General features: G+C 33.8%; 1 protein-coding gene and 1 long non-coding RNA gene across 4 annotated transcripts in view; one reads left to right on the top strand and one right to left on the bottom strand.

Annotated features, from left to right (window-relative positions):
- LOC138708977 (myrosinase 1-like) overlaps positions 1-14,893 on the top strand; it is a 103,266-nt gene that overhangs the window by 40,548 nt on the left and 47,825 nt on the right. The window contains exon 11 of one of the 3 annotated variants that reach the window (XM_069839400.1): positions 3,111-5,208. The exons of the other annotated variants lie outside the window; for them this stretch is intronic. Within the exon in view, the coding sequence (XP_069695501.1) occupies positions 3,111-3,234 (124 nt within the window). The 3' untranslated portion in view covers positions 3,235-5,208. Of the gene's footprint in view, positions 1-3,110; positions 5,209-14,893 lie in introns of those variants that run through there. 3 annotated transcript variants of the gene reach the window in all.
- The window catches only part of LOC138708979 (uncharacterized), a 50,838-nt gene that overhangs the window by 25,056 nt on the left and 10,889 nt on the right, over positions 1-14,893 (bottom strand). The window lies entirely within an intron of this gene.

Here is a 14,893-nt window from a genome sequence, read left to right as displayed (position 1 = left end):
TGTCTTTGTAGGGTACAGGTTGTGTTTGAGGCAAAGGGAGGTTTGTCTGTACATTTTTTTTAAGTAAGGAATATTGGAGAATCGATAGAATTTTTCTTAGACAGTCTGTTTACTTTTTTTCATTGTTTTGGCTATGATTCAAATTTGATCAAGACCCCCTAATTCATTTTTGTAAAGCATACTTTTATACTGGAACAGAAAAGGTAGATCAACAGAAAGTCCACCTAAGAAATACCTTAGGCTCTTATATTATCAAACGACTGGCATTAGAAAACAACAACTTCAAATGTTAGATTAAATTTAAATTGGACATTATATAAAAACAATTAACAAAAGGAAAAAGATCACAATTATTATTGTCTACATATATAGCTGAAGAAAATGTAAACATTGCAGTGATCTCGAAACGTAAAATGGACACAGTATGGTATTTCGTTTTACCTAGTAGGTACTGATTTATTTTAAAGTATATACCGGTAACCTTTTATTGTGAGCCAAGCCAAGCATTACGGGACCCTTAGCACGCAAATGTTAAAGAAAATATATGCCAAATTACATACTGGTACATTACATTTTAAGTGTCACGTGACCAGAATATTGTACGAAATGGAAATATAAAAATTGGAAATTTTTCCTTTGAAGAGGTGGAAAAATTCAAATATCTTGGAGCAACAGTAACAAATATAAATGATACTCGGGAGGAAGTTAAACGCAAAATAAATATGGGAAATGCGTGGTATTATTCGGTTGAAAAGCTTTTATCATACAGTCTGCTCTCAAAAGAACTGAAAGTTAGAATTTATAAAAGAATTATAGTATTACCAGTTCTTCTGGACTCTCACTTTGAGAGAGGAACAGAGGTTAAGGGTGTTTGAGAATAAGGTGCTTAGGAAAATATTTGGGGCTAAGAGAGATGAAGTTATAGGAGAATGGAGATAGTTACATAATGCAGAACTGCATGCATTTTATTCTTCACCTGACATAATTAGGAACATTAAGGAGGACATTGTCCGAAAAAAAAGAAGAGGACAGATAATATGTACCGGTACTTAAATTTAGGTTTAGGTCTATATTATACTTTAAATTATGTCAATATCTATTTTATTACAAAATATTTACAGTACAGATTTATGCTTATATCATACTTAAAATTATCTTAATATCTATTCTATTACAAAATAATTTTGATAAAAGGTACCGTAATAATAATGATTTTACAGTTAAAATAGTTACATATGAAACTCAAGGGAACTATAATATTAAGGAGGATAGAAAATATATATTTAGATTTAGGCTTAGGCCTATATTATACTTAAAATGATGTCAATATCTATTTTATTACAGTATAGCCTACTTGTGATAAAATTTAATAATATAAAATTATTTTACAGTTTGCTACATATGAAACAAATAGGAGCAAAGAGAGTTACGATCGTTGACAAAGAGTATATTCCGTCGATGCTACTGCCACCTACAGGCAAATTATTTGGAAAAGGCGTCAAATCAGATAATTTAAAAATATCAGGCATACACTACAAGTTACGAAAAAAAGGACATTTCTTGATTGTTTTAAAATCCGCCCGGACCCCAGACAAAGGCCTAAAAAGGAGGACATGTCTCCTAAAAAGGAGGACATGTCTGGGTCTATATGACTATAGGATATCGGTAGTGTGTTTATGAGAATATATGTTGGCTGGATTGGAGAATGGGGTGATGTCATGTGGTCGACATATGTGAGAAGGTTAGTAGGTTAGTTGAGGTGATATCTCAGTGACATGAGGTCAACTTATGTGAGAAGGTTAGTGGGTTACTTGAGGTGATATCTCAGTGACATGAGGTCGACGTATGTGAGAAGGTTAGTGGGTTAGTTGAGGTGATATCTCAGTGAGTTTTATTTACTTGTCGTGTTGGTTTATGTCGGCCATGTTGTGATGTCAGAATCGTTTGTCAAACTTGGCGAAAATTAAGCGATATCCTATAATAAAAGAATCCCGACATGTCCAGACAAAAGAGGACGTCTGGTCGCCCTAGACTTTCTGTATGACCCAATCTTTTAAAGTGTGACATATTCTGAAAATGAGATTTAGGTATTGCACTTTAGAACAAGTAGCAGGCGAACAGATGTAGTAAAAATTTTCAGTAGGCTCATATTTTGTAAGTTAGTGTCCTTTATTCCATAGTATATTTGTATTTGTAAATATAAGTCCCTTCTTTCAAAATATTTGTACCTAATAAATGAAATGAATATTTAAATTAAATTTGGATACTGTATACATTATGAACTCTGAAGATAGGTAACTGACATTACAAGAACAGTACTGTATAATATCTGAAGGCACTCCCAAAACAAAATTCTGGATGCACCCCTGATGATAATGGTGCTTTGAATATTAACCAACAGATGTTATGTTTAGTTAACTATCCGAGACAGTTGTGAACCTCTTAAGTGATATCAAGAAGGCATCACTTATAAGGCAACTAGGCCAGGAGATAATGGGGTAGGGTGGCCAGTTCCTTTCCCCCTTCATTGCTTTCATCGCTGACTAGCTACATATTCCTATAGTCAGATTTCAGATGCATACAAAAATTGTTCTCCTTTTGATACATATCGTCAAGTGAGATGTACTGCCTGATAATACTGTAGATGTACTTATCAGCCAGAACCTCAATCAGAGGAGACCAGCAGATGGTTTAATTTATTTTGTGGTGAAGTAATGGATGTTCTATCTGCGGTCTTAAGAGTCGAAGTTACACTGTTTTAATCTTCTGCTTAGCAGGAATTTTGGAGTGTTCATTATTTTAGTCTTTCCAGACAGACACTTTTGGATTTTCTACCAGTTTGAGTTTTTAGTACGGTATTTACTAAATTTATTCATCAGAAACTGAAATGTAAGAGAGTTTCTGTCCTAGGTAGCTGAAGACTTTTTATTTTATTATGTGATTTTGATTACAATTTTTGCTGAATTTATTCCTTTTTGCTGACTTAAGTTTTTCCGAAGAAATTTTTACGTTGTAGCTCTTTTAGGTTTATATAATAATTAATGTGTTCTTCTACGTTGATTTTCTCAGAATCTTTACAACAATGCTCATTGAAGTTGTTCTTGTTTCAGTGAGAGGTTCGGTCTATATCATGTGGATTTTCAAGATCCAACTCGCCCAAGAACTGCAAAGGAATCATCCAAAGTATTCAAAGAAATTATGAGCACAAGGAAGATTCCAGAACGTTTCAGATGAAGAAATCAGTTTGTCTTTCTTTCCTGCTGCTAAAAAAGAAAATGTACACTTATGTTTATTCATTCATAATGTTCTGCCCAAGGGCAGGCCTTTCACTGCAAACCCAGCATTCTCCAGTCTTTCCTATTTTTGGCCTTCCTCTTTGTCTCCTCATAAGATCCATATATCTTAATGTCGTCTATCATCTGGTATCTTCTTCTCCCCCGAACTCTTCTCTCGTTCATAATTCTTTCCAGTGCTTCAGAAATAATGAACAAAACTGTATTTTGCAAAAAAATAATGAACAGAAAATTGAGTCTGGAAGTTACTAATATTTTGTGAACATTCCCTTATTCTTTATTAACACATCGATTTTGTCAGGGATGCTGGAAACCAAAGTTTGACACTTTCTTTGAATATCAGCATCATTTAGCCAGATATCAGACAGTGCTTCAATGAGTCCATGTTTCGTTGTAAGCCTCATTTTGTTCACTTTCTTCTTCAGTATAGATCACAGATTTTCAGTTTCGTTCATGTCCGGTTTTCTTGCAGGCCATGGGAGAACAGACATTTGAATATCTTCTGCAGTATATAATTAAAACACTAGTAGTACCAACTCAGCCAGACACAATATACTTAACCATTGGAAAAATATAACAGAAGATGTAAACAATCATATTTACAACAATATGAGACTCTGTGAATTATATTGATAAGTATATGAAGAAGTACACGGCATATCCAGTGAGGGCAGTAATCGAAGAATTGACATCATTGCATTTAAACCTCTCTCTCTTGAAGGTTACATCATAGACCCTACTGTGAGATTCGAATTACACGAACACCAGCCAGAAGAAGTACACGAGGAAAAAAGGAATATATATGAACCTTCCATTAGTTTTTATAAGGACAAATACCATCTGGAATCCATCGTCATTACGGGACTAATGATAGGAGCCCGTGGGACCATACCCCAGTTCCTAGTCGACTTCTGTAAATCTTTTGGCCTGCATAAAAGTATTTTAAGAGATCTAACAATTGCAGCACTCAAAGGCTCAATAGCTATTTTCAGGCATCATACATATGGACCATGACCAATTCGCATCTCCTTCAGGTTACTTCGTTTAACATCATGTGTTTCAACATAATTCAAATTGTTTATTTTTCACTCTAACAACAATTTATCACTAAGCCTCAAGGCTTTTACTCTATTGTATCATGGTACTCTTTGTCGATGGCAACCTGTAGTGGTTACAGGAAGAAATTAAATTAAATTAAATTAAATTAAATTAAATTATGGCGAATTATATTATGTTTCCAAGGAAAACGTTTTAATCTAATAATTTGTCCACGTCTGTAAAATGGGTAAAGAGTATCAAAACATAAATTGAAAAAGTTAATTTTTGTATAAAGAGGTCAGAATGTGAGTCTGAAGAAGTCAGAAAAGTTCATGGCGTACTTCTTAAGCAAGGAAGATAAATTCCCACTTTTATAATGAGGAACCGGAATCCAAAACTGTTAGTTTTGTAGCCACATGTGTTGACACTGTATTAAAACAGAAATTCTTAAGGTATAACTGTTCTTTTATTGGAAACATTGATACAATATTGTAAAAAAAATGATGTAATGAAATTGAAAATAGTATTCCATGATATTCACTATACCGGTACATGTTTTTTTTTTTATACATTCAGTATTTTTTATAGGCAGATAAGAAGTAATCCCTTATGTGTAATACATATCAATGGCTAAGAAGTGATACTGGTATCTGCAAAAATGTCCATTTAGGTGAACTGCATTATTATTATATTCATAAAATTGGATAATTGCTAATATTTTGTCCTGTTGGAATACAAGACGTATACTCTTCTGATATAATTTTATTATATCCACAGAATTCAGCATACAGACATGTTGAGCTATCAAACATTCACAACTGGACCGGTATATGCAGGGATGTATACACAGTCATAAATAAAATAGTACCGAAACGTTTATTATTATTATTATTATTATTATTATTATTATTATTATTATTATTATTATTATTATTATTATTATTATTACCTACTTAAAATAAATTCCAACACGAAGCTCTTCAAGGAACTGCGTGTAAACTGCATATTTACAGCAACACTGAATATTAGGTGGATATTCTAATTTTGACTTATATACAGTATCTATTATCATTTGCTTATAGAATTACGTCATTCATGGACAGTAGTACAGTAGTACCCGAGTATGTAATAAGTCAAAGACATTTACAGGATCAGTATGTACTGGTACTTAATTCTTTCGAAAAAAAGTTTTTCATAGTTCTTCCCTAATATCTGAAACCTTACAATGAACAGTCATATTTTCAAGACGATTTAAATATGAATTTACACTGAATGATATATCATCAGAACGAAAGCTTTCATGCTGGTACTGTAATCAGAATCACAGTCATGGAGACATCGATGAACCAAAGAAAATAAGCTGACCAGCAAAAATTTCCAGAATTATGGCCGACTGTGGAAAGTTGTTTGAGAAAGAGAGTACCATATAGAAAAAAGTTTAGGGTGTTGTAACTCTATGTAGGCTTAAGCACGTACTGGTAGGTAAAGGGCCAAATAAGAGGGTGTGTTGTTGTATGAGGACGTAAGTGTACAGGTAAATATTGTATTATTATTATTATTATTATTATTATTATTATTATTATTATTTAAGAAATGTACAAAATATATATCACAGTTGTATGAACACTATTAAAATAAAATAATTATTAAAATTAACAAAATTCAGACATGTTTCGGAGACTGCCTCTCCATCCTCAGTGACTTTACCACGACGGCTGTTCAGGTGATCGGCCGCGTTGTAGCATGGCTTATTATTATTACTTAGGCCTATTACTAATACCAAAGCTATTATACATACAGTAGAACCCCGATTATCCGTCACCCTATTAACTGATTGGCGGATCATCCGACTGACTTTCTCTCGCTCTTTTTTTTTTTTTCTTCAGAATTTATATAACTTAGTTGAAGTACAGTTTGTATGTTGTATTAGTAAGCCCTGCGTATTTTTTTCTAGAAAGTGTTATTACAAGCTTTACTGTTCCATGGTGCCAACAGAAAACATGTTGTGCTAAGTATCGAAAAACAAGTACAAATAATTTAATGGTTTGGGAAAGGGAAACTGCAGCTCATCTCGTATCAGAATACGAGATTGGAGTTACAATGCGCGATTTAATAAAAAACAAGGATAAAGTGTATAAAGTATGTAAATCTACAACCTGAGATCTCCATTATTCCTATTTTTCTCAGAGAGTCATTACAAGAGGTTTCCTTGCCCTTTAAATACCCTTGTTGACAACCAGACTTAAATTAGTAAACTTCTGGTCCACTATGTAGCGAGTTAAATACAAGACCATGAAGGAAATAACAAAATCTTCCATATAACCAGTAACGGATTATCCGATCTTTTCAGTTAATCGTTCTGTCCACACCCTTCATTACCACGGATCACAGAGGTTCTACTGTACTACTACTACTAATTTATGCTTATAAAATACAAAGTTGTGTAAGAAGCAATTAACTAACTAACCTAAAGGTTCATTGCCTCCCTCACATAAGCCTGCCATCAGTCCCTAGCATCATATCTCACCTCCCTTAAATCCATTTTAATATTATTCTACCATCTACAATTTGGCCTCCCCAAAGGTCTTTTTCTCTCAGGTTTTCCAACTAACACTCTATATGCATTTCTGGATTCACCCATACTTGTTACATGTCCTATCCATCTTAAACGCCAGGATTTAATGTTTCTAGTTATGTTAGGTGAAGAATACAATGCGTGCAGTTGTGCGTTGTGTAACTTGAAGGAGCAAGTAAACAATTATTATTTTGAAAAATAAAAATAAAGAAGCATGGCTCTTCCAGATTGCAAAAAAAGTACTGGGGCGGCATCGTGGCATGCCCTGGCAGTGACTGTACCTCTGAGTATGTGTCCACAGAATCCAGCATACAGAATAGGCCTACATCGTGTTGAACTATCAAATATTATTATTATACAGGCTGTTTAAAAAATACGGGGCATAATTTCAGGTATGTATTTCCCACATGTAGACAATCAAAATAGTTCATTACAACATGTGTCCGGAAATGCTTTATTTCCGAGTTATGGCCTTCACATTGAAATTCACCGAAACGTTTTTCTTTCCGCAGGTCGTTGCCGCAAAGGAGACATTAAGAGGGCACTCTGACAGTTCATTCCGAGGTGAAGGTTACATTGAGTGTTGTGTAGGCGTTACACTGTGCGACATGTATTCAAATCAAGAGCTGGCAGAGATACACTTCATGTACGGTAAGGCGGACGGCAATGTTGCACTGGCTCGTCGTTTGTACCAGGAGAGGTACCCACAGCGACAATGTCCAGATCGGAAGACATTTGTACGTCTCCATTACCGTCTGTGCGAGTATGGAAAATTTAACTCTCCTGGTCTGGGAAGGGGACGACCAAGATCTACAACTCCAGAAGTACAGGAGGAGATTCTGGAGGCTGTGAACATGACACGAAGGGTAGCGTTGCAAGTCAATGTTCCTCATACGACTGTCTGGAGACTGTTGAAAGAGTATCAATTGTATCCTTATCATTTGCAACATGTACAGGCCCTGTCACCAGCAGATTACCCTGCACGAGTTAGGTTCTGTCAGTGGTTCTTACAGCAGTGTGGTGTAAATCCGAACTTTCCTGCCTTAGTATTATTTACAGATGAAGCACAGTTCACACGAGATGGCATAACAAATTTCCACACTCAGCATGTACCGTATGGGCGTATGAAAACCCACGTGCAACTGTTCCATCTCATCACCAGGTGCGGTTCTCCCTCAACATGTGGGCCAGTATCATTGGTGATCGATTAGTTGGACCCCATGTACATGTAAACAGACTTACCGGGCAGGCATACACAAACTTCCTGGAAAACACCAATCCTCATGTTTTAGAAGACACTCCACTGATCAATCGTCAACACATTCACTTCTTGCATGATGGCGCTCCTGCACACTTCAGTCGTACGGCTCGCCGGTACTTGGGTTGAAGATTTCCTGATCGATGGATAGGTAGAGGTGGCCCAATTGCTTGGCCTCCACGCTCACCTGATCTGAACCCTCTTGATTTCTACTTGTGGGGCCATTTAAAATCATTGGTTTATTCGTCTCCGGTGCCTGATTTGGAATCCCTTCGGAATCAAATTGTGGCATGTTCTGAGGACATACGCAATACTCCTGGAGTTTGGGATCATGTTCGCAGGTCAGTGAGACATCGATGTGAGGTCTGTATTCAAGCAGGAGGTGGACATTTTGAACATCTTCTGTAATGACAACGACCTGCGGAAAGAAAAACGTTCCGGTGAATTTCAATGTTGTGAAGGCCATAACTCGGAAATGAAGCATTTCCGGACACATGTTGTAATGAACTATTTTGATTGTCTACATGTGGGAAATACATACCTGAAACTATGCCCGGTATTTTTTAAACATCCTGTAGAATGGACATTGAACTAATTTTCCTGTTCTGTTTTTTTTTTTTTTTTTTTTTTTTTTTTTCTTTATCTGCATTTAGTTCCACTTTCAGGTTTAGAGATGAAACACAGGATCCAATCATCGCCTACCTTGTTGCATAATTTGGTAACAGACTTGCTTCCAATAAATTGAAGTTCATAGCTTTTCCTTATTTCTCAATGATAAACTAGCTGTAATAATAATTTTTATGTTTTATATATAATAATTTACATTGAAAAATAATGTAATACATTAAAAAATTATGTATCAAATTCGTTTAATATTTGCATACAATAACAGGCACATGGTTTTTATTTCTCATAGGAGTTTTTTTTTTCAGCGCTATCAAATCATCACATATTTTAATTGTTGATGGGGTGAAGGTCATTGAAATCAGTCATTCTACATCAAAGGTACCAACGTGAAGTGTCCATACTTATAATTCCCTACACGCTGACTCTTCTGCTGTATGTTGGGGATGTCTACTGAATCAACATACAATAAGACAGTAATTACTGTAACAGTTGACAATTTGTGCTTACTATTAAATAAAAAGTTGAGAGACCGAATAGAAAATATCTTGGTTGTTGGTTATACTTTGCATACTTCCACTCGGTAATAAGTTTTGGAATAATATTCTGAGAAAATTCCACAGAGAGTAACAGTATGTTCCTATTACAAAAAAGAGTAATTAAAATAATAGTAGGTGCCAAATCTAGGGAATCGTGTAGGAATATTTTCAAAAAACTACAAATAATGCCCATGGCTTGTCAGTATATATTTTCATTAATAATCTTCCTCGTATGTAATCGTGAAAACTTTGTAACAAATCCAACAGTTCATAGCATAAATATTCGTCAAAAAATGACTTCATACTCCATCGGCAAGTCTATCATGCTACAAAAAGGAGTGCATTATATGGCAGTAAAAAATTTTAATAGCCTCCCTATCGATATAAAAAATGAAACCGGAACTCAAAACATAAGATTATTTAGGGCCAAATTAAAGAAGTACCTAATTTCTCACGCCTTCTATTCTGTAGGTGAATTCATGACATTCAATAACGCTTCATGAAATTGATACTAAAACTATGTGTTGTATTAGTAGACTATATTGTAAATCTCGTCTGTATATATTTAATCTTGACTGTGACTATAAATTAAGACTTTATAACAGTATTAAGTTTTTTGACTTGTTCCATGTTCTAGCTGTGAAGCAATGTATGAATCCATATTGATCTTTCGTACACTACTTTTAACACTTGATTAAATGGCGAACTTACTCGTGTTAATTATGTAAGCATGTGCGGCTTACAGCTGTTTCGGTGCTACTTGACACATCCTCAGAGCCTTCTGTGTCTCTCTTCAACTCTTCATCACACGAACGCACCCACACAACAGGCAGTGATGTTGAGATGATGCTGAGACACAGAAGGCTCTGAGGATGGTGTCAAGTAGCACCGACACAGCTGTAAGCCGCACATGCTTACATAATTAACACGAGTAAGTTCGCCATTTAATCAATGTATGAATACCATGGGATGTTAATAAATACAATACAATGCAATAGAATATATCTCTGTAGAGCTCTACGTAATAATAGCCCGAAACTTCCGTAGAAACGTCTCTCTCATTCCAGGACAGAACAATTTAAAACGAAAATGTATGTAAAATGTGTTGTCTTTATGTCTAAAACTGGAATATGTAATTTATAGTAGAGTATCACTATTTCCACATGAGTTACTGTATTTTAAATAAAATCCAGCTTTGTTCTCAGTGGTTTTGTTTAGATAATCGTCTTCCGGAAGTAAAGAAAAAAGAAACATAAATCAAAATTTGAATATTGAATAGTCCACATCAAAACTGATCACCTTACATTGTACTGCTTTTACTTATCCACAGTTTGCCTGCAAATGAAATTTCCTAAATATCGTATAACTTTCAACTTAATTAAATCTGTAGAAGTACTAGAGGAAATTTGTAATTGAAATTGTAGTAATTAATTCGTAGGCATAAGTTACGTGTAAGCTGATTAGTTTTGAACCAGTATAATATGCAGAAAGACTGTCACATATTGAAACACATTCATTTTATGTACTTTTTATAATATGAAGCACAAGTTTAATGATTATTAAAATTTTCAAACTGTGTTTATAAAAAATACATTTTATTTTAAAAATGAGTAAATAAATTAAAATTTCCTGAAACCAAGTTCAAAATTAAAACTAACAACAATAATGCAGAATGAATTACGGAGTGTAGGCTACCATCCCCAGTACTAGCGCTTTTGAAGAAAACTTTGAGATAGGAAAGAAACAGGGAGCAACCTGAAAATCCTATGTTAAATTTGGATTGGGAGGAATTACCGGATAGGTACTGAAGGAATAATGTGATTCTGAAAATATACTTGCGGAATTCGTTCTGGAGAAAGCGGTGAGGGCGAAGCCCAAAAGACATGAACAAAACAACAGAAGAAATTTAAAGCCATCACATCTATACTAATAATAAATCTGTAAGCGAAATTTTTCTGGTAATTTTCGATTTTCCAAAAATAATTGGTGTTAACATGTATAATTAATCATCCTGAAACCGAAAATCGCTTTTTTGAAATTTTTGTTTGTATGTCTGTCTGTCTGTCTGTATGTTTGTTACCTTTTCACGCGATAATGGCTGAACGGATTTCGATGAAAATTGGAACATAAATTAAGTTCGTTGTAACTTAGATTTTAGGCTATATGGCATTCAAAATACTTTATTTAAAAGGGGGGTTAAAAGAGGGACTGAATTAAATCAACCGAAATATCTCGCTTATTATTGATTTTTGTGAAAAATGTTACATAAGAAAAGTTTCTTTAAAAATGACTTTCGATAAGTTTTATTCCAGGCAAAATTTTTATAGGACTGATATTTAAGTCTGTCTGACTGTCTGGATATTTGTTACCTTTTCACGCGATAATGTCTGAATGGATTTCGATGAAAATTGGAATATAAATTAAGTTCGTTGTAACTTAGATTTTAGGCTATATGACACTCAAAATACGTTGTTTAAAAGGGGAGTTATAAGGGGGTCTGAATTAAATAAACCGAAATATCTTGCTTATTATTGATTTTTATGAAAAATGTTGCATATTAAAAGTTTCTTTAAAAATGATTTTCGATAAGTTTTATTCCAGGCAAAATTTTGATAGGACTGATATTTTAAGTTTATACAAGAGTTTTAAAATAACAATACAACACATTTCCACCGCCGCCTCAGATTATAGTGTCGTTGTTCCGTAACTTCTATGTGCAAAATATTAAATTTTTTAGTAGGAAGAAAAATAAATTTATTCATTCTATGGCAGTAGTGCTTAAGAGATCGTGAATTCTTACATTTTCGAAAGAAAGAAATATAATTAAATTATATATATAGTAGATTGTATTATTTGCTGCATCACTATTTAATTTATTTAATAGAGCAAAAATCTGAAAATCAATATGTGACATAGGAGTTAGTGCAGGAATGACGACGATGGCTACAATGAAATCAAAACAAATGAATCCGTCTATTTAAGGCGGTCTTGACGTTTATCAATATTAATATAGAGAGAATATTATTTTGTGTGTTTGTATGAAGTAATCTCAGAAGCTAATTAACCTTCTCTATTTGAAATTTGTAGTTTGTCTAGATGGATATAATGCTACAAATGAGGACTGAGGTAAGATAAAAAGAAATCTGTACGCACAGAAAACTTGATATTCTGTCGAAATATTGTATAACTTGATTATTGCAATTTTATTTGGTCCACATAAAAGACTCTAATTTTTATACACTCATTTTACCATAGAGATCACTGGAGCTGATTTATTTTAAAAGGCGTCATGAAATGGCATTCCTGCGCTCATAATTTACCCATATTCGTTTCCTGTGTTTCTTAAAATAATATTTATGTAGGGTACCTCATTTTTTTATTTGCATAAACAATGATATACAACCGAGCGAGTTGGCTCAGGCGGTAGCATTTGAGACACGCATTCGGGGGTCCCGGGTTCAAACCCCATGGCGGACCAATCTGACGGGTTTTTCATGATTTCCCTTAGTCATAAAGGCAAATGCCAGATTGGAAAGATACATTCCATTATTCATCACCACCTCAATTACCAATACAAAAAACATTAATCAAAGTATATAATCAGTTAATCTACAACACATAAAAGAAACAGGAACTCAACAAGAGTAAAAACGGCCTGCTGATATACCCACACATTCTAAACACGCGACATGACCACAGATGTTAAGGCGTGAATAAAATAAACTTAACAAAAAAAAAAAAGATGCACAGTAAGGTTAACATAAAATTGATCTTCGTACACAATCAACTCTATTAATTTGGAGTGATTTATTAAAGGATACAATCAAGACTAATTTAGAAAAATGTTAAACGAATTATCTTTGCACCAAATGAGTGGTCTCTGAACCAAAATGATAGCATTTTAATTATTTAAATAGAATTTAAATTAAGTAGCATATTAAACGATTTATTCTTCTATCAAACACGAATGTTCCCTGGACCCAATGTTCTATTTTAATTATGTAATTACTTTATATTTATTTCTAATAAGTGCATCGGAGCGCATGGGTACAGCTAGTTAGAATATAAAATTTAAAGAGGAAGATAGGATCATTGACTACCTCCATATAATAAAATTGATCTTAATAAAGTGTTTTAATCTATCGCTATAATTTAAAACATGAATTTATATCTGTAGGAAATAAATTAAAAAAAAAATATGAACTATGTATGTTTGTTAGAGAAAGCATTGTTAGGAAAATAAATTTATAGAAAGCTAGTTTTAGCAAATTTGGCTTTTAGAAAGAAAATTTTACCAAAATGTTTTTATCAAAAATATTCTGGAAGTGTAATTTCGCTTTTATTTTGTAGAAAGACATACATTTCGTATTTTGTGCTCAATTTCGCATTTTATCGAGGTTTTAAAAATTACAGTAATATACTTAACACGCTTTTAGACATAAAATTACTTATTTTGACAGCATTTGGTCACATTTTGCATTTATTATAATTGCGAAAATCTACAAACTCTACCTACTATATAACTATGCTAATTGTTTTATATTTTAATGGTCAGAGATATTTCATATCTGTGGCTGTTATTGAGCTATAGTTCTATTAAGGATCCACGTTTCACTACCAAGTTGAATAATAGACACAGTTATCAATCTGTGAAACTTCATTGTGTTCCTCTCTTGTCTCATCGCATGGTCTTCTTCAATATCTTTTCTTTTAAGGTGTTAAATATCTATTTAACCCATTTTAACCTAGCACTACCTATGGTAATTTAGTTCAAAAAGCAATATAACTTGCTTCACTCCCATCCTTAATTAATAAAATTGGAATTTTTGTCTGGGAATCCAAGTTACGCAATTGGGTCTTTCTTATTACATTATGAAATCACAAATTTATTATACCATTTGGGCATGAGCAATTGTTCGATTTAGATATTCGTTTCTCAGCAGCAATTTTGGAGGGCAACAAGAAGTAGAATAATTTATTTGTCATTTTGATTAACTTGATTGTAATGTTTGTTGTGGTATTTTATTTGTTGGTGATTGAATATCATGTACATGAAGCACAAGTTTTCTATCCATAACATTGTTATGGATATAATACATTGTTTCTTATGTTACCATGTTCAGGGGCGGACGCAAGGGAGGGGGGATTAAGGGGATATATCCCCTCCCGAAATTTTGAAACAAAAATAATATTGATTTTAATTCGTGAATGTACGTAGGAATTAGAAGTTTTCCACGTAAATTCTCTTTGCTAAAATGTTAAATAAACGTATCTTTGCATTGAAAGAAATTCCTATATCTGGGATTTTTCGTGCCTCTGCTTCGCAACTCTGTTCCACTGCCCACTGGAGAGTAGCACTGTTCTCTGACACTTACTACAAGAGATCCAACGCAAGAGGACTAATAATATAACTCGTTATGAGTGACAATGTGGCCAGGATCCGACGGAATAAGCACCATCTTAAATCACAAAGTGATTATTTTTCGCATATCATGATATGAACCTCTGCACATGTATGGACATTGCGCCATTGTCATACATCTCTATGACGCAATGCATGAGGGTA

This window comes from Periplaneta americana, chromosome 11 (assembly GCF_040183065.1).
Source record: "Periplaneta americana isolate PAMFEO1 chromosome 11, P.americana_PAMFEO1_priV1, whole genome shotgun sequence".
NCBI lineage: Eukaryota > Metazoa > Arthropoda > Insecta > Blattodea > Blattidae > Periplaneta > Periplaneta americana.
This window is presented reverse-complemented; position numbering and strand designations above follow the sequence as displayed.